This window comes from Oncorhynchus keta, chromosome 14 (assembly GCF_023373465.1).
Source record: "Oncorhynchus keta strain PuntledgeMale-10-30-2019 chromosome 14, Oket_V2, whole genome shotgun sequence".
NCBI lineage: Eukaryota > Metazoa > Chordata > Actinopteri > Salmoniformes > Salmonidae > Oncorhynchus > Oncorhynchus keta.
Window position 1 is genome coordinate 29,688,884 of NC_068434.1, and position 20,473 is coordinate 29,709,356.

Sequence of the window (20,473 nt, forward strand, 5' to 3'; positions counted from 1 at the left end):
ATTTAAACGTGTTAACCCTCGCAAGGCTGCAGGCCCAGACGGCATCTCCAGCCGCGTCCTCAGAGCATGCACAGAACAGCTGGCTGGTGTGTTTACGAACATATTCAATCAATCCTTATCCCAGTCTGCTGTCCCCACATCCTTCAAGAGGGCCACCATTGTTCCTGTTCCCAAGAAAGCTAAGGTAACTGAGCTAAACGACTACCGCCCCGTAGCACTTACTTCCGTCATCATGAAGTGCTTTGAGAGACTAGTCAAGGACCATATCACCTCCACCCTACCTGACACCCTAGACCCACTCCAATTTGCTTAACGCCCCAATAGGTCCACAGACAACGCAATCGCAACCACACTGCCATAACCCATTTGGACAAGAGGAATATCTATGTGAGAATGCTGTTCATCAACTACAGCTCAGCATTTAACACCATAGTACCCTCCAAACCCGTCGACCCTGGGTCTCGACCCCGCTCTGTGCAACTGGGTACTGGACTTCCTGACGAGCCGCCCCCAGGCGGTGACGTAGGTAACAACGTCTCCACCCCGCTGATCCTCAACACTGGGGCCCCAAAAGGGTGCGTTCTGAGCCCTCTCCTGTACTCCCTGTTCACCCACGACTGCGTGGCCAACTCAATCATCAAGTTTGCGGACGACACTACAGTGGTAGGCTTGATTACCAACAACGACGAGACGGCCTACAGGAAGGAGGTGAGGGCCCTCGGGAGTGTGGTGTCAGGAAAATAACCTCACACTCAACGTCAACAAAACAAAGGAGATGATCATGGACTTCAGGAAACAGCAGAGGGAGCACCCCCCTATCTACATCGACGGGACAGTAGTGGAGAGGGTAGTAAGTTTTAAGTTCCTCGGCGTACACATCACGGACAAACTGAATTGGTCCACCCGCACAGACAGCGTTGTGAAGAAGGCGCAGCAGCGCTTCTTCAACCTCAGGAGGCTGAAGACATTTTGGCTTGTCACCAAAAGCACTCACAAACTTTTACAGATGCACAATCGAGAGCATCCTGTCGGGCTGTGTTCACCGCCTGGTACGGCAACTGCTCCGCCCACAACCGTAAGGCTCTCCGGAGGGTAGTGAAGTCTGCACAACGCATCACCGGGGGCAAACCACCTGCCCTCCAGGATACCTACACCACCCTATGTCACAGGAAGGCCATAAAGATCATCAAGGACATCAACCACCCGAGCCACTGCCTGTTCACCCCGCTATCATCCAGAAGGCGAGGTCAGTACAGGTGTATCAAAGCTGGGGCCGAGAGACTGAAAAACAGCTTCTATCTCAAGGCCATAAGACTGTTAAACAGCCACCACTAACATTGAGTGGCTGCTGCAACATACTGACTCAACTCCAGCTCACTTTAATAATGGAAATTGATGTAAAAAATGTATCACTAGCCACTTTAAACGATGCCACTTAATATAATGTTTACATACCCTACATTACTCATCTCATATGTATATACTGTACTCGATACCATCTACTGTATCTTGCCTATTCCGTTCTGTACCATCACTCATTCATATATCTTTATGTACATATTATGTTTTCCCTTTACACTTGTGTGTATAAGGTAGTAGTTGTGGAATTGTTAGATTAGATTACACTTTGGTTATTACTGCATCGTCGGAACTAGAAGCACAAGGATTTCGCTACACTCGCATTAACATCTGCTTACCATGTGTATGTGACAAATAAAATTTGATTTGATTTGACATTTAAATGGTGTTTTCATGAGAGAGAAAAAGAATAGATTCGATTTTTTTTTCTCTCATGAAAACAAATGAGATCTCTGAGATATGTGGATTCCTAAGCTTATAATTAGTTATGAGCTGTAAATGATGATTAGCGCAATTGCATGGATTAGGCTACACATGATTTACTTTGTGTTATCTAGTTCCTTACAACACTGCTTAATGACACCTCCACGGTGTTAGCACTAATTCTATGCATAAAATATCCTTACCTAGCTAATAAGGAACCGTGCAAAGTGTTTTTATGAACAATTATTCAAAATATCTTATTCTGCAGTAGTTGTGGATTTGATAATTGCGAGACGAAAAATGATGTTTCCAATTACAGGTCTTATGTATTACGTGGTCCAGTAATGGCTTCAGACAGACGGAACAGCCCATTTTATTACTTCCATCTTACCAGCAGATAACAGTTTTATTGCTCACTGACTAAATGACCGGTGTCCTGTTTTTCTAAGACAGCAATTGGCTGTTTTGAAGGTGAAGTTTGGGCATTTTATTGACTTGTGATTTTTGTGAATTGTGATTGGGACACTTTATAGTGCACTGGCACTGCTTGTAGACTCAGTCTCGTGATTTTGGCCACATACTCTGACTCCGAAGCCAAAATGTTACTTCTGATTCAGTTTGGATTCATGTTACAGAGAACTCACACTTTGTTGTATAAAATAGTAGGTACCCGACAAGTTCTTAAGATTCAGTTGGATTGATACTGATCAGAAAGGGACAATTCTATTGCAGTAATGCTACTGTACCATCCCCAAACCTGAATGTCATGTTAAGTTGATTTAATTTAATAATGTCTTACGTGACGCATAGCGGAACTGATCAAATAATAAGAAGAATGAGTTACTTTGCGTATTGCATCTGAGCCAGCTTCTCCTGATAGGTAGAAAAGTGGGAGCTGGGAGTGAACTAAAGCATTGGCTGGCATTGAGGTTGTTGTTTGAGCACAGCTCTCATCAGCCTCTATAGAAGCATAGATCTAGTGATCAATGCAGACAGTGGGGAACCTGGCATGTCATTGCTTGTGTCAAGCCACAGAGCTGGAGTGGGAGGCAACAGAGGCTAGAAAGGACACTACAAGGCTAAAGAGAGGGAGATGGCTAGCTACTACATCCCTCGCCCTATTTATTTCAGTGTCTCTTCTTTATCTCTATTCACAGACACAATGACTGATACTATTTTGTAAGTTAATAAAAATGAAACCATTGGAAAATGTGCTGAGAGTTTTGGCTGGGATTTGCTTCCATACAATGTTATGCAACAAACCACGTTTCCATCCACTGTCTTTATGCGAGTAAAGTCATAACGTATAAAATAATAAAATTCACGACAGCTATGATGGAAGTAGGAAGTTTCGGTACAATTTTATAAATTCCAACAGATAATTTATGTGAGAAATGGAGGCGGAAACAGCTTTTATGAGCTTTATTGATGTAAACTTAAACTATGGTGATATGGTGTGTGGTATTTTTTATTTATTTTACCTTTATTTAACCAGGCAAGTCAGTTAAGAACACCTTCTTATTTTCAATGATGGCCTAGGAACAGTGGGTTAACTGCCTGTTCGGGGGCAGAACGACCGATTTGTACCTTGTCAGCTCAGGGGTTTGAACTCGCAACCTTCCGGTTACTAGTCCAAAGCTCTAACCACTAGGCTACCCTGCCGCCCCAGGGTAGCCTAGTGGTTAGATATGGTGTGTGGTATGGTGATATGGTGTGTGGTATGGTGATATGGTGTGTGGTATGGTGATATGGTATGCGATATGGTGATATGATGTGTGGTATGGTGATATGGAGTGTGATATAGTGTGTGGTATGGTGATATGGTGTGTGGTATGGTGATATGGTGTGTGGTATGGTGATATGGTGTGTGGTATGGTGATATGGTGTGTGGTATGGTGATATGGTGTGTGGTATGGTGATATGGTGTGTGGTATGGTGATATGGTATGCGATATGGTGATATGATGTGTGGTATGGTGATATGGAGTGTGATATAGTGTGTGGTATGGTGGTATGGTGTGTGATATGGTGATATGGTGTGTAATATGGTGATATGGTGTGTGGTATGGTGATATGGTGTGTGGACCTCCCACTACGACTTGGGAAACCATGCAGTTTATTAGGCTACAGGTAAAATAAGTTATGATAAACTTCACAGGTTGGTGAATGTGCATGTTGATCTTGATGCTCCTTTCCAATAAATATCAAGGGTCTTATTCTGATGACATTTATAATCAAAGCTTGACTGAAGTTTGACAAATAAAAATTCTCTCAAATTTATCCATAATAATCTCAAAATGTAGCACAGCCTACCTGCATATCTGCTATTTATTTGCTTTTTAATGAGTTGAAAATGCTATGGAAACACATTGAACTTGATATTTCTATTTGGATAATGAAAACTGAAGCAAAAAAAAACAAACATTTTATGTGCATTACGTAGTCGCACTGATTTTTACACGCAACAAGTCCATTTGGTGGAACACACCACTCGTGGGAAAATGTGCATATTTTCTTTATGCATATTTTTTAATATTCGCATGAAAGTCTGTTGCCAATTGGATGGAAACTTAGATACAGTCTGCCTTCTCAGACACACCCTAATAGGGCCTGCATATCTCGGGAACAGTGAGCAAACCTTGACACATTTTTATTAGTACAATTGAGTGACACTAAATGCTTTTCCCTAACATGTTTTTAGTGAAGCGAAATTACAATATTAGAGCCTAATTCTTCACCTTTTTACCTTCTCCAAAAACAAGCACATCAGTTTTGTTTCATGTCATTGGGTCTGTTTTACAGTTTAGTGACGTAGCCCTGTGGCATGAATGTTCAGTACAGAGCCAGTGCAGTTGCCAGGTTGTGCCAAATGTTTCACAGTTTGCTTTAGCTCAGCTCTACGTGTTTGTGCCCCGTGAGACTTTGTATGTCTGGCACTATTATGCTAATTTAGAAGAAGAAAAGTTGTATAAACATGCTAACAACCCATCCCTCCACTTTACTAAGTTAGGAGGACTGCCTCAAATCAGGTCCAAATGATCAGCTCTTCATTTTAACCAACCTCAGTCTCAGACTGCTGCCTCTTGCAATCCTCCCGAGTGTTTGGCCCCCAGGTCTGCCAAGTCATTCTCCAGGTCATTTAATTTGGCAGACACGTCTTACAACCTAGAGAGTTCCACCTACTGCATCAATCAATCAAATGTATTTATAAAGCCCTTTTTACATCAGCTAATGTCACAAAATGCTATATACAGACCCCCAGCCTAAAACCCCAAACAGCAAGCAATGCAGCTGTAGAAGCACAGTGGCTAGGAAAAACTCAATAGAAAGGTAGGAACCTATGAAGAAACCTAGACGGGAACCAGGCTTTGAGGGGTGGCCAGTTCTCTTCTTGCATTGCCGGGTGGAGATTTTAAGAGTACATGGCCATTAAGGACAGATTGTTCTTCAAGCTGTTAAAACGTTCATAGATGACATGCAGGGTCAAATAATAATCAAATTGGTTGTAGAGGGTGCAACAGGTAAGTAGTACCTCAGGAGTAAATGTCAGTTCGGTTTTCATAGCCAAGCATTCAGAGATTGAGACAGTAGGTACAGTAGAGAGAAGCAAAACAGCAGGTCGGGGACAAGGTAGCATGTCCAGTGAACAGGTCAGGGTTCCATAGCTGCAGGCAGAACAGTTAAAACTGGAGCAGCAGCACAACCAGGTGGGCTGAGGACAGCCAGGAGTCATCAGGCCAGGTAGTCCTGAGGCACGGTCCGAGGGCTCAGGTCCTCTGGGAAGGGAGGGAGTGAGAGAATATTTAGAGGGAGCATACTTACATTGACACAGGACACCAGAATAGACAGGAGAATTACACCAGATATAACAGACTGACCCTATCCCCCCGGCACATAGACTATTGCAGCATAGATACTGGAGGCTGAGACAGGGGGGACACTGTCTGACGATACTCCCAGACAAGGCCAACCAGGCAAGATATAATCCCACCCACTTTGCCAAAGCACATCCCTCACATCACTGGAACGATATCAACAGACCACCAATTTACTACCCAATCCACACCTCGAGCGGAAAACCGGGCTGGAAGATCACGTCAGTGACTCAACCCACTCAAGTGACGCACCCCTCTTAAGCACGGCATCGAAGAGCACTAGTCAGCCAGTGACTCAGCCCCCGTAATAGGGTCAGAGGCAGAGGATCCCAGTGGAGAGAGGGGAGCAGGCCAGGCAGATACAGCAAGGGTGGTTCGTTGCTCCAGTGCCTTGCTGTTCACCTTTGCATCCCTGGGCCAGACTACACTCAATCATAGGACCTACTGAAGAGATGAGTCTTCAGTAAAGACTTAAAGGTCGAGACATAGTCTGCGTCTCTCACATGGCTAGGCAGACCATTCCATAAAAATGTTGCTCTATAGGAGGAAGCTGTGCCTCCAGCTGTTTGCTTAGAAATTCAAGGGACAATAAGGAGGCATGTGTCTTATGACCGTATGGTACGTGTAGGTATGTACAGTAGGACCAAATCGGAGAGATAAGTAGGAGCAAGCCTGTAGGTTAGCAGTAAAATCTTGAAATCAGCCCTAGCCTTAACAGGAAGCCAGTGTAGAGAGGCTAGCGCTGGACTAATATGATCAAATTTTGGGGTTCTAGTAAAGATTCTAGCAGCCGTGTTTAGCACGAACTGAAGTTTATTTAGTGTTTTATCCGGGTAGCCGGGGAGTAGAGTGTTGCAGTAGTCTAATCTAGAAGTGACAAAAGCATGGATTACCTTTTCTGCATTATTTTGGAGCAAAAAGTAAAAATATATATTTTTTTATGAAGCTGGGAAAAAAGCTGCCCTTGAAATATACTTGATATGTTAGTCAAAAGATAGATCAGGTCCAGAGTAACCCTGATTTCCTTCAGTTTTATTTGATACTGTACATCCATCAAGATTCATTTTCAGATCCAACAGCAGATCTCTTTGTTTCTTGGGTCCTAGATCTAATATCTATGTTTAAAAGTGAAACATGTGCCGCCATCCACTTCCTTATGTCTGAAACACAGGCTTCCAGTGATGGCAATTTTTGGGCTTCACCATGCTTTATTGAAATGTACAGCTGTGTGTCGTCCGCATAGCAGTGAAAGTTGACATTGTGTTTCCGAGGGACATCACCAAGAGGTAGAATATATAATGAAAATAGTGGTCGTTAGATGGCGCTGACAGATAGGGCAGCTCTGCTTCCAGCTCCTAAGCAACTTTGCAGTATTTTTTTTATTTGTATTATTTCTTACATTATTAGGCCAGGAAATGTTTTGTGCTATTACATACAGCCAGAAATAACTTTTGGATATCAAAGTGGTGGTAACTCGCCAACATCATGACTGGAAATACGACTTTCCTGAATTGAATCCTTTGTTCATACCACTCATGATTAACTACTAATGGTGTGATTGTGACCTAGAACACCTCACAATCAAATGCCGACCATATTACCTCCCAAGAGAATTCTCTTCGATTAGACTCACAGCCATGTATATTCCCCCTCAAGCCGATACTACATTAGCCCACAAATAACTGCACTGGACTTTATGCAAACTGGAAACCACATATGGTGAGGCCGCAATATTGTAGCTGGGGATTTTAACAAAGCAAATGTGAGAAACGCTACCGAAGTTCTATCAACACAGCTGTAGCACTCGCTCTGAGAACATTAGACCAAGCTTCAAGATTGTTTTGATCTTTGGACAGGAATATGTTCCGGGTAGCCTCTTAAGAATTACATTGACGGATACGGTGACTGAGTATATCCGGAAGTGTATAGGAGATGTTGTACCCACTGTGACTATTAAAACCTACCCTAACCAGAAACAGTGGATAGATGACTGCATTTGCACAAAACTGAAAGCGCGAACCACCGCATTTAACCACTTGCTCCTACCTGGCACGCAGGCGTCCCATCTAGAGCTCTGGAAATGCAAATGCGCTACGCTAAATGCTAATAGTATTAGTTAAAACTCAAACGTTCATTAAAATACACATGCAGGGTATTGAATTAAAGCTACACTCGTTGTGAATCCAGGCAACAAGTCAGATTTTTAAAATGCTTTTCTGGCGAAAGCATGAGAAGCTATTATCTGATAGCATGTAACACCACAAAAGACCCGCAGGGGACGTAAACAAAATAATTAGCATATTCGGCGCTACACAAACCGCACAATAAAATATAAAACATTCATTACCTTTGACCATCTTCTTTGTTGGCACTCCTAGATGTCCCATAATCACTATTGGGTCTTTTTTTCCGATTAAATCGGTCCATATATAGCCTAGATATAGTTCTATGTAGACTGTATGATAAACGAAAAAAAAGAGCGTTTCATAACGTAACGTCATTTTTTAAAATTCAAAAAGTCGACGATAAACTTTCACAAAACACTTCGAAATACTTTTGTAATGCAACTTTAGGTATTAGTACACGTTAATAAGCGATAAAATTCATCAGGAGGCGATGTAACTTCTATAGTGTCGTCTGGAAAAAAACATGGCCGGAGAGAGCTCGACCAAAACATCCGGTCGGAGACCGGAGGGAAGGAGTTCCCTTGAACCGGTTAGACCAAGAATCAATTGTGAATCAAATGACAAGACTCTAGACAACGTGTGGTAGCTGTAGGCGCTGAAACCTCGGTCTCATGTAATTCGGTTCACTTTGAACAATTCCTAGAAGTAAGCGCAAGGATATTTATTTCCATTTTCAGTGATCAGGTTTTCCTGCGCTATTCGATGAAACTCACGCTCTGTTAAAGTCACAGCCGTGATTTAACCAGTTTTAGAAACGTCAGAGTGTTTGCTATCCACACATACTAATCATATGCATATACTATATTCCTGGCATGAGTAGCAGGGCGCTGAAATGTTGCGCGATTTTTAACAGAATGTTTGAAAAAGTAGGGGGTAGGAGTAACAGGTTAACCATGGCAAGGTGACTGGGAATATGGCCGAATACAAACAGTGTAGTTATTCCCTTCCTAAGGCAATCAAACAGGCAAAACGTTGGTATGGAGACAAAGTGGAGTCGCAATTCAACGGCTCAGACATGAGACGTATGTGGCAGGGTCTACAGACAATCACAGACTTCAAAGGGAAAACCATCCACATCACGGACACCAACGTCTTGCTTCAGGACATGCTAAACACCTTCTTTGCCCGCTTTGAGGATAACACAGTGCCACCGACGCAGCCCGCTACCAAGGACTGTGGACTCTGCTTTTCCGTGGCCGACGTGAGTATGACATTTTAGCGTGTTAACCCTCGCAAGGATGCCATCCCAGACGGCGTCCCTAGCTGCGTCCTCAGAGCATGCGCAGACCAGCTGGCTGAAGCGTTTACGGACATATTCAATCGCTCCCTATCCCATTCTGCTGTCCCCACTTACTTCAAGATGTCCACCATTGTTCTTGTACCCAAGAAAGCAAAGGGAACTGAACTAAATTACTATAGCCCCATAGCACTCACTTCTGTCATGAAGTGTTTTGAGAATCTAGTTAACGATCATATCACCTCTATCTTACCTGACACCCTAGACCCATTTCAGTTTGCTTACCGCCCCAATAGATCAACAGAGGAATACCTATGTAAAAATGCTCTTCAATGGTCTTAATTTACTATAGCCCAGCATTCAACACCATAGTACCCTCCAAGCTCATCATTAAGCTCAGGGCCCTGGGTCTGAACCCTGCCCAGTGTAACTGAGTCATGGACTTCCTGACAGCCACCCCCAGCTGGTGAAGGTAGGACACAACACCTCCACTTCGCTGATCCTCAACACTGGGGCCCCACAAAGGCGTCTGCTCAACCCCCTCCTGTACTCCCTGTTCACCCATGACTGCGTGGCCACGCACGCCTCCAACACAATCATCAAGTTTGCAACAATGATGAGACAGCTTACAGAGAGAAGGTGAGGGTCCTGGGATTGTGGTGCCAGGAAAATAACCTCTCACTCAATGTCAACAAAACAAAGTAGCTGATTGTGGACTTCGGGAAACAGCAGAGGGAGCATGCCCCATCCACATCGACTGGACCGCAGTAGAGCAGGTGGAAAGCTCCAAGTTCCACAGCTTAAACATCACTGACGATCTGAAATAGTCCACCCACACAGACAGTGTGGTGAGGAAGGCGCAACAGCGCTTCTTCAACCTCAGGAGGCTGCAGAAATTTGTCTTGGCAAAACCCTCACAAACATTTACAGATGCACAATTGAGAGCATCCTGTCGGACTGTATAACTGCCTGGTATGGCAACTGCAATGCCCGCAACCACAGGGCTCTCAAGAGGGTGGTGTGGCTAGGTCTGTACAGGTGCATCAAAGACTGAAGGACCGCTTCTATCTCAAGGCCATCAGACTGTTAAACAGCTTCCACCCGGTTATGTGACACTGCACCTTAGAGGCTGCTGACCCTTTATTTATGGACTTGAATTCACTGTCCATTTTAATAATGGAACACTAGTCACATTTTCTTTACTCATCTCATATGTATTCTACTGTATTTAGTCAATGCCACTCCGACATTGCTAATTCGAATATTTAGATATTCCTTAATTTCATTATTTTACGTTTAGGATGTGTGTATTGCTGTGAATTGTGAGATATTACTGCACTGTTGGAGCTAGAAACCCAAGCATTTCACTACACCCGCAATAACATCTGCTAAAAATGTGTATGTTAAAAATACAATTAGATTTGATAACAGAACCTTGAGGAACACCAACATTTACAACTGATTTGTCAGAGGACAAACCATCCACAGAGACAAACTGATATCTTTCTGACAGATAAGATCTGAACCCGGCTAGAACTTGTCCGTGTAGACCAAAAAAAATGTGGTGGAGATGGTGTCAAAAGCAGCACTTTGCAGAGCCTTGGTCTGACGCCATTAAAAGGTAATTTACAACCTTCACGAGTGCAGTCTCAGTGCTATGATGAGGTCTAAAACCAGACTGAAGCGTTTTGTATATATTATTTGTCTTTGGGAAGGCAACTGCTTTTTCTAAACATTTTGAAAGGAATGGGAGATTCGATATTGGCATATTTTTTTTTTTTTCAGGTCAATGTTTGGCTTTTTCAAGAGAGGCTTTATTACTGCCACTTTTAGTGAGTTTGGTACACATCCAGAAGCCATTTATTATGTTCAATATAGGAGTGCCAAGCACAGGAAGTAGCTCTTTCAGTAGTTTGTCAATGCAGAACCAAAATGTTTTTAACACCACATAATAAAGTAGCTTGTTTGAGAGATATGTGAACATGGAGGCTTACTTTCATGTGTGCTACTCCATTAGTACTCCATCATTTGTGCTACTCCATGTGCAGCAGCATCAGCTTCCTGACTTCCACACACAGAGCGCAGTGGTCTATGGCACTGCATCTCAGTGCAAGAGTCGTCACTACAGTCCCTGGTTAGAATCCAGACTGTATCACATCCGGCCGTGATTGGGAGTCCCATAGTGCGGCGCACAATTGGCAGAGCGTCGTCCGGGTTTGGCCGGGGTAGGCCGTCATTGTAAATACGAATTTGTTGTTAACTAAATTGCCTAGTTAAATAAAATAAACAGGCACACATCTACTGACTGACAGACAGAGAGCAGACAGCCTCCACAGAGAGAGGCCTAATGAGGGCCACTTTCTCCTATTACTACGGCTCCTATTACTATGGTGTTTTCCTTAAGTACATGGAGTAGCCAGCCAAATAAATAAAAAGTATTCAGCCAGGGTATTTCCAGGGCTGTCTAAAGGGGTCCAGGGGCATTGCCGGTAATACAAACAATTATTTGTACCATGATTGTCTTCAAAATATGTATTTATTTACACAAAGATGGACCACGAAGATTGCCATTTTCCCATTCACGATAATGGGGTGTCCTGTTATCGGAAAACAATGCCTGCAGTACCGGAGTCAGCCTTGAACTTTGTCGATTCAATGAGAGGGGGCAGTCGTTCTCCCCTGGTGTGCATGCACACTAATTAACTGGTTGATTTGATTAGCAAAGCATATGGAGCCATCTGACAATCTTTACTGAGCAAAATATTAAAGGCTACTTATGTAAATGTGATTATTCAGTTTCGTTTTAAATAAATTTGCTAACATTTCTAAAAACCTGTTATCGCTTTGTCATTTTGGGGTATTATGTGTAGATTGATGAGGGGGAAAAAACAATTGAATCAGTTTTAGAATAAGGCTGTAACGTAACAAAATGTGGAAAAATTCAAGGGGTCTGAATGCTTTCCGAATGCACTGTAATCCACACAGAAGGTCTCAAAAAGCAGGTTATACAAACTTGCTTCCCGTTATTCCCTTTTGAGAGAGATAGTGCAGATCAATATCAAAGCATTAATTCACAAACAGCAACAGAGCTAATTTGCATTGCAACAGTCAATACCAGGCAGTTCATCAAAACAGCAACACGATGCTGGTTATCACACAGACATCACACCGTATCCTCTGTCGGTCTGAGGAAATAACGTAGCTCCTCGAGCCGACTGCATCGGCACCTGCCGGGAAAAGGCTATACGGACTTTTATGACTAGCAAATTGAAAATTTTAAATGAAAAGAAACCTAGATCATTTATGAAGTTAAATAAGTAGTTGGCCAAAAATATGTACATTACCAGCTGTTTAGGTGGCGCTTAGTGGAAACACTAAGGCCCTTTTCTATGTGTTATAGCCATCCGGAGCTGAATCATTGGTGCTAACGTGGCTGTATGAACGGTGTAAGAATGTGTTGTTCTGCTCTGATCGTCTCTGTTCTCATGGTGTGGACAGGTGGACGAGGATGTGGCGCTGGACCAAGCAGTGAAGTTCTGCCAGATACAGATGGCCACGTCAGCACAACGACAGGTAGGAGGATGACCTGGCCCACGCACACACACACACACGCCATGCATATTTCATGCATATACTCTACATGTACATGGACCCCATACAAACACAACACTTACAAATGTAAACATTCAATATGTCCATATATCCCATGATCCCAGTTGAATCAAAGCACTGGTCAGTAATTGATCTACCCCAGATTATCCAGATATCATATTCTTATTTGTTTCATCCGCTCATCTGACTGGAAAGCTTCCACTGCCAGGGCTTCTCTTCAATTTATCTGGGCTTTGATTGAAGCTATTCGAGGGATGTGTGGTCCCACAATTCAAGTAAAACTTGAGGTTGATTGCGTCTTGTCTTCCCCATCCGCTACTCAAGATGTTGAGCTAGATCTAAATAATTCCCCAGTACTACTTGGAACTTGTCAGCCATGGATAGGTGGCCTGGGGGAATGATACTGTACTCTACTCACTAAATACCGGATAAGCAATGATTGTTAATCATGACACATTCTGTTGTGTCACTTCCTCTTTCCTTTCTGGGAACAAACCGTTTTGAATAGATACGTTATCCATTTTGATCCATGTTTGTTTATTTCTTGATGTTATAGCATGTCTGTGCCTCTACTCTGTTTGCACTACACATTATGTCATTTCACTATTTTCCCCTAAGGTAACTTATCTTTGAACCACTTTCCAATGTGTTCAAAGCACCCGTTTGCAACTACATTGTACAGTGCATTCAGAAAGTATTTAGACCCCTTGACTTTTTCCACATTCATCTACACACAAATCTTTGCAAATGTATAAAAATATACACTATCATTCAAATGTTTGGGGTCACTTAGACATTTCCTTGTTTTTGAAAGAAAATCACATTTTTGACCATTAAAATAATATCAAATTGATCAGAAATACAGTGGAGACATTAATGTTGTAAATGACTATTTTAGCTGGAAACGTCTGATTTCTATTTTTAATGGAATATCTACGTAGGCGTACAGAGGCCCATTATCAGCAACCATCACTCCTGTGTTCCAATCCAAGTTTATCAGAAGGCCAGCATCCTGCAGTCCGGGCTCTGGCTGGGTCACTCAAGGACATTCAGCGTCTTGTCCCGAAGCCACTCCTGCGTTGTCTTGGCTGTGTGCTTAGGGTTGTTGTCCTGTTGGAAGGTGAACTTTCACCCCAGTCTGAGGTCCTGAGCGCTCTGAAGCAGGTTTTCATCAATGATCTCTCCGTACTTTGTTCCGTTCATCTTTCCCTTTATCCTGACTAGTCTCCCAGTCCCTGCTGCTGAGAAACATCCCCACCGCATGATGCTGCCACCACCATGTTTTACTGTAGGGATGGTGCCAGGTTTCCTCCCAGACGTGACCCTTGGCATTCAGGCCAAAGAGTTCAATCTTGGTTTCATCAGACCGGAGAATCTTGTTTCTGCTGGTCTGAGAGTCTTTAGGTGCCTTTTGGCAAACTCCAAGTGGGCTGTCATGTGCCTTTTACTCTACCGTAAATGCCTGATTGGTGGAGTGCTGCAGAGATGGTTGCCCTTCCGGAAGATTCTCCCATCTCCACAGAGAAACTCTGGAGCTCTGTCAGAGTGACCATCGAGTTCTTGGTCTCCTCCCTGACCAAGGCCCTTCACCCCCGATTGCTCAGTTTGGCTGGGCGGCCAGCTCTAGGAAGAGTCTTGGTGGTGCCAAACTTCTTTCATTTAAGAATGATGGAGGCCTCTGTGTTCTGGGGACCTTCAATGCGGAGTACCTTTTTTTTTCTTGCCCTTCACCAGATCTGTGCCTCGACACAATCCTGTCTCGGAGCTCTACGGACAATTCCTTCGAAATTGGTTTTTGCTCTGACATACATACACTATCAATTGTGGGATCTTATAGACAGGTGTGTGCCTTTCCAAATTATGTCCAATCAATTGAATTTACCAGAGGTGGACTCCAAATATTTCAAGGTTGGTCAATGGGAAACAAGATGCACCTGAGCTCTATTTCGAGTCTTATAGCAAAGGGTCTGAATACTTATGTAAATAAAGTATTTAATTTAAAAAATAAATAAAAAAATTATACATTTGCAAACATTTCCAATTTGTCATTATGGGTTATTGTGTGGAGATTCATGAGGGAAATTATTTATTTAATGAATTTTAGAATAAGGCTGTAACCTAACAAAATGTGGAAAAAGTCAAGGGGTCTGAATACTTTCCGAATGCACTGTATGTGTCAATTGAGTTTCAATTACTCGAATGCCAAATAATACACTCTACTCAATGCCTGACTGCTAGTGTCTCTGACTGTATAGGAAAGACGGTCCTTTTAGATTGAGGGTCTCAGTTTATTGACACAATAAGGCGACAGCTGTTGGGACCCATTCACTGCAGCCTTGTTTCGCTCTGTTGCCTAACTGAGGGAAATAACTAGCTGAACTGTCTGCTGGGGTGTTGTGCTAGTTCTGTTTGCCCTTATTTGGGTGCTGTGCTGTTAGCTTGTGAAGCCTGCAGAGCGCCATGGGCGGGCAACACAGCAGTGACTGGCTGCAGAAGCTGTCAACTAGATCATAGTTTTGAGTTTCCTAATGGACTGACATTCTTCTCTCTTCCATAGAGCACTTGAGACGGTGTGAGCTATTAACATGCCGTGTCTGTCTGTAGTAAGATGAGCTGTGTTCTTGCTGGGTAAATCCCAGGGCTTTCTTCTCTGCACCATCCTGCCTGTGCTTAAAATAACCCCAGGTGCAGTGAGAATGTTCCCTTTTGTCCTCTGTCTTCACACAGTGGTTGCAGAACTTGTTATTGGTTTGAACTGAGTATTACCATTGATATGTGCAGCATTGCTTATTTGCACATGAAAGGAAATGGTACATTTTGAATTCTAAATGGAGAATTTAACACAAGTTTATTCTGCAGCCATATGCAGAGACGCGAGACACAGTCAAATTAAAATAAATGCTAGTGATATTGAATGTGAAACTGGGGAAAAAGCCTGTTCTAATAGCTTTGTTGTGTGATGCTCACACTAACCTATAATCATTGCAGCTGAGCTTTGTGTTTATCTCTCACATTCTTTATAAAAATCATCAGTTCTTCTGCCTCATCTGTGGGTAGTCACTGAGCCCCCATCCCACTGCCTCCACATCCGGCTAGGGTCTCTCATCCTGTTGTCTCAGTAATGTAAACCACAGTACGGCATACTAAAGGGAGAAAACGATGGGTAGGCTACTATAGCTCACAATTGACAGTTATTTAGCCAAATGTATACAGATAAGGGTTGTGATCATGGCCTTATAAAGGCTCTGTGTATGTGTGCATCATAAGTCACAATGTAGATAAGACTTTGATGCTGGATCCAAGCAGGATGGTTTCATAACAGTGTGCATGTGGTCAGTTGTCATCAGTGTGTCCCATTTATCACACCACATCTAGGTTTCCCATGTGATTTTTCTCACTAATCCATGTTTTAGATTGAGTTGACATTGTTGTTTCTATTCAAGGTCTAGTTACTATTCTAGTGGTTGTTATTTGTAAGGCCCAATACAGTGCCTTCAGAAAGTACACCCCTTGACCTTTTCCACATTTTGTTAGAGCCTGAATTTAAAATGGATTAAATTGAGAATTGGTGCCACTGGCCTACACATAATACCCCATAATTTCAAATGTTTACATATTGATAAAAAATGTAAAGCTGAAATGTCAGTAAATGGCAAGCCTAAATGAGTTCAGGAGTACCAATTTGCTTAACAAGTTGTATAATAAATTGCATGGACTCAATAATAGTGTTTAACATGATTTTTTTAATGACTACCTACTATCTTTGTACCCCACACATACAATTATCTGTAAGGTCCCCCAGTCAAGCAGTGAATTTCAACCACAAAGACCATGGAGGTTTTCCAATGCCTCGCAAAGAAGTTGGTAGTTGGTAGAAGGGTAAATATAAAAGCAGAATTTGAGTATCCCTTTGAACATGGTGACGTTATTAATTACACTTTGGATGGTGTACCAATACACCTAGTCAATGCAAAGACACAGGAACCCTTCCTAACTCCGTTGCCGGAGAGGGATTTCACAATGAGGCGAATGGTTTGGCTGTGATAGTTGAAATCTGAGGATGGATCAACAACATTGTAGATAATCCACAATACTAACCTAAATGACAGATTGAAAAGAAGAAGCCTGTACAGAATAAACATTCTGAAACATACATCTTGTTTGCAATAAGACACTAAAGTAAAACTGCAAAACATATGCCACAGAAATGATGTCCTGAATACAAAACGTTATGTTTGGGGTAAACACAACGTGTCACGGTGTATCACTCATCATATTTTCAAGCATGGTGGTGGCTGCATCATGTTATGGGTATGCTTGTCATTGATATAAAAAATAAACGGAATAGAGCTAAGCACAGGCAACATCCTAGAGGAAAACACAAGGCCAAATATACACTGGAGGTGCTTACCAAGACTACATTGAATTTTCCTAAGTGGCGAAGTTACAGTTTTGACTTAAATCGGCTTGAAAATCAATGGCAAGACTTGAAAATGGATGTCTAGCAATGATCAACATCCAACTTAACAGAGCTTGAAGAATTTTAATTCTGTACAATCCAGGTGTGGAACGCTCTTAGACTTACCCAGAAAGACTCAAAGCTGCAATCGGTGACAAAGGTGATTTTAACGTATTGTATTGGCTGATTCTGTATTGTGAAGATTCTGTATTTAATTTTTGCAAACATTTCTAAAACATGTTTTCACTTTGTCATTATGGGGTATTGTATGTGTAGATATATATATTTTTTTTTAAGTCATCCATTTTGAATTCGGGCTGTAACAAAACAAAATGTGGAATAAGTAATGGTCTATCAATACTTTCTGAAGACCATGTATATGGGGCTAATATAGCAGAGCAGAAAATGACTGTGTTTGGGGTGATCCTCTGCTCCCTGCCACCTACCCACTTTATGCTCTCTCAGGTGCACAAATCTAGATGACTGAGTCACACCTGTGAACGGAGACAGAAGATTCATACAACGTAGCCTAATCACCAAAACGATTGAGCCCACTGTGAGCCCTCTCTTGTGTATAGAGATTACATTTTACTGAGCCTGAAAATAATGAGTTTATATCTAGACACTCAATTATAATGAGTTGCCATTGTTAATGTATCGAAGTTATTGTACTGCTGGGCTATGTGGTCTTTGAGACAGAGCTGACACCTGGAAAAAGGAGGTTGGCATAAGGCTAAGCAACTCCCCTGCAGGGGCCTGGTTGTTACTCATGTGGGTGGGAGGATCTGCTAGTCGTGTATTGACAGGATTCTTTTTAATATCTTGCTGTTTCACCCATCCATTTACTTGTGACTAATTTGCAACATTTTGTGGGCGGCCTTGGTCTCATTTGCACTCTGTCCTCCTTACCAAGAAGTCGGGTCACATCTCAAAGCCTTCAGTGCCACCTGCCAAAGTCGATGAAGAATATGGAGCTTCTGGTCTCAAAGAAACAATGACAGCCCTTGAACTAAGTTATTTGGAGTAAAGATAACTTGGAGAAATATTATCAGAACAGGAGATGACATACACAGAACTGATAAACTGCTTTTTAACTTGTTATGGCTGCAATCCCCCTATCGGGATAAATGTCACCAACAACTGCTGAATAGCATAGCGCTACATTGAATAAATATTACTACAAATATTTATATTCATGAAATCACAAGTGCAATATAGGAAAACACAGTTTAGCCTTTTGTTAATCCACCTGTCTTGTCAGATTTTGAAATTATGCTTTACAGCGAAAGCAATCCAAGCGTTTGTGTAAGTTTATCGATCGCACAACAAAACATTAAGTACACTTAGCATCAGGAAGCTTGGTCACGAAAATCAGAAAAGCAATCAAATTAATCGTTTACCTTTGATGATCTTCAGATGTTTTCACTCACGAGACTCCCAGTTACACAACAAATGTTCCTTATGTTCCATAAAGATTATTTTTATATCCAAAATACCTCAGTTTGTTTGTCGTGTTATGTTCAGAAATCCATAGGAAAGAGCGGTCATGACAACGCAGACGAAAATTCCAAATAGTTTCCATTATGTACACAGAAAAATGTCAAACGTTTTTTATAATCAATCCTCAGGTTGTTTTTAAAATATATAATCGATAATATATCAACCGCAAATGTCTTTCACAGTAGGAGAGGGAAAAGCAATACCTATCCAAACTCTGTTGCGTGAGCAAAAGTCATGTGACCACTTGACGCGATGTTATCGTTCTGGCTCATTTTTCAAAATAAAAGCCTGAAACTATGTCTGAAGACTGTTGACACCTTGAGGAAGCAATAGGAAAATCTGGTTCATACCCCTTTAAATCCAGCAAAGGGAGGCTATGGAACATGGAGTTTTCAAAATAGAAGCCACTTCCTGTTTTGATTTTCCTCAGGGTTTTGCCTGCAATATCAGTTCTGTTATACTCAGACAATATTTTGACATTTTGGGAAACTTTAGTGTTTTCTTTCCAATACTAATAATAATATGCATATATTAGCAACTGAGACTGAGGAGCTGGCCATTTACAATGGGCACCCTTTCATCCAAGCTACTCAATACTGCCCCTGCAGCCATAAAAAGTTAAACCCCATCTCAGTAATTGCAGAAGGGACCACCCACTTTGAAACCAGCCTGGCTGTAAGCAGTCTTGATATGATACTCAATGAATGGTGGAAACAACAACTCGGCTACACGGAAGAGTCTGCTGCAGTGCTCTCAGGTACTTATTCCCAGAGCAAAGGGTCTTTGTGTTCCTTTTATGTATAATTCAAAGCTAGCAATGGAACCCTGTAGGAGCTGCTGTTGGTCTGTGTTGAGCTGAGATGTGGGCCTGTTGCAGCTGGAGGTCTGGTTGGTTGGTTTGTTGAAGCCTGTGTGAATCCCTCATGGAGCCTCGTAATAAACAACTCGGAGCAGGATTTGACTATAAATCCCTGCAGTGGGATTCTGAGAAAAATACCAAGTGAGCTATGTTATTGGTAGATCAGTTGACTGATCCAGACTAACCTTGTGTTGTGTGGCAACCTGATAGTCATGTTACCTTAAAGGTGAAACTGTGCCAGTGATCGCCCCCCAGGCACATTTGTTATTGTTTTGGTTTTGTTTTTGAAAAGGAGATGAACATTCGACAAAGTAATAAATTAAACAATTCTTAGTACATCAAATCAAATCAAATGTATTTATATAGCCCTTCGTACATCAGCTGATATCTCAAAGTGCTGTACAGAGACCCAGCCTAAAACCCCAAACAGCAAGCAATGCAGGTGTAGAAGCACGGTGGCTAGGAAAAACTCCCTAGAAAGGCCAAAACCTAGGAAGAAACCTAGAGAGGAACCAGGCTATGTGGGGTGGCCAGTCCTCTTCTGGCTGTGCCGGGTGGAGATTATAACAGAACATGGCCAAGATGTTCAAATGTTCATAAATGACCAGCATGGTCGAATAATAACAAGGCAGAACAGTTGAAACTGGAGCAGCAGCACAGTCAGGTGGACCGGGGACAGCAAGGAGTCATCATGTCAGGTAGTCCTGGGGCATGATCCTAGGGCTCAGGTCAGTTGAAGCTGGAGCAGCAGCATGGCCAGGTGGACTGGGGACAGCAAGGAGTCATCATGTCAGGTAGTCCTGGGGCATGGTCCTAGGGCTCATGTCCTCTGAGAGAGAAAGAAAGAAGGAGAGAATTAGAGAACGCACACTTGGATTCACACAGGACACCGAATAGGACAGGAGAAGTACTCCAGATATAACAAACTGACCCTAGCCCCCCGACACAAACTACTGCAGCATAA

General features: G+C 42.4%; 1 protein-coding gene across 7 annotated transcripts in view; it reads left to right on the top strand.

Annotated features, from left to right (window-relative positions):
- LOC118393166 (calcineurin-binding protein cabin-1-like) overlaps nucleotides 1–20,473 on the top strand; it is a 64,856-nt gene that overhangs the window by 36,452 nt on the left and 7,931 nt on the right. For all 7 annotated transcript variants that reach the window (XM_035785546.2, XM_035785549.2, XM_035785548.2 and 4 more), the window contains one exon: nucleotides 12,578–12,652. In XM_035785546.2, coding sequence (XP_035641439.1) covers nucleotides 12,578–12,652 — 75 coding nt within the window. The remainder of the gene's footprint in view (nucleotides 1–12,577; nucleotides 12,653–20,473) is intronic.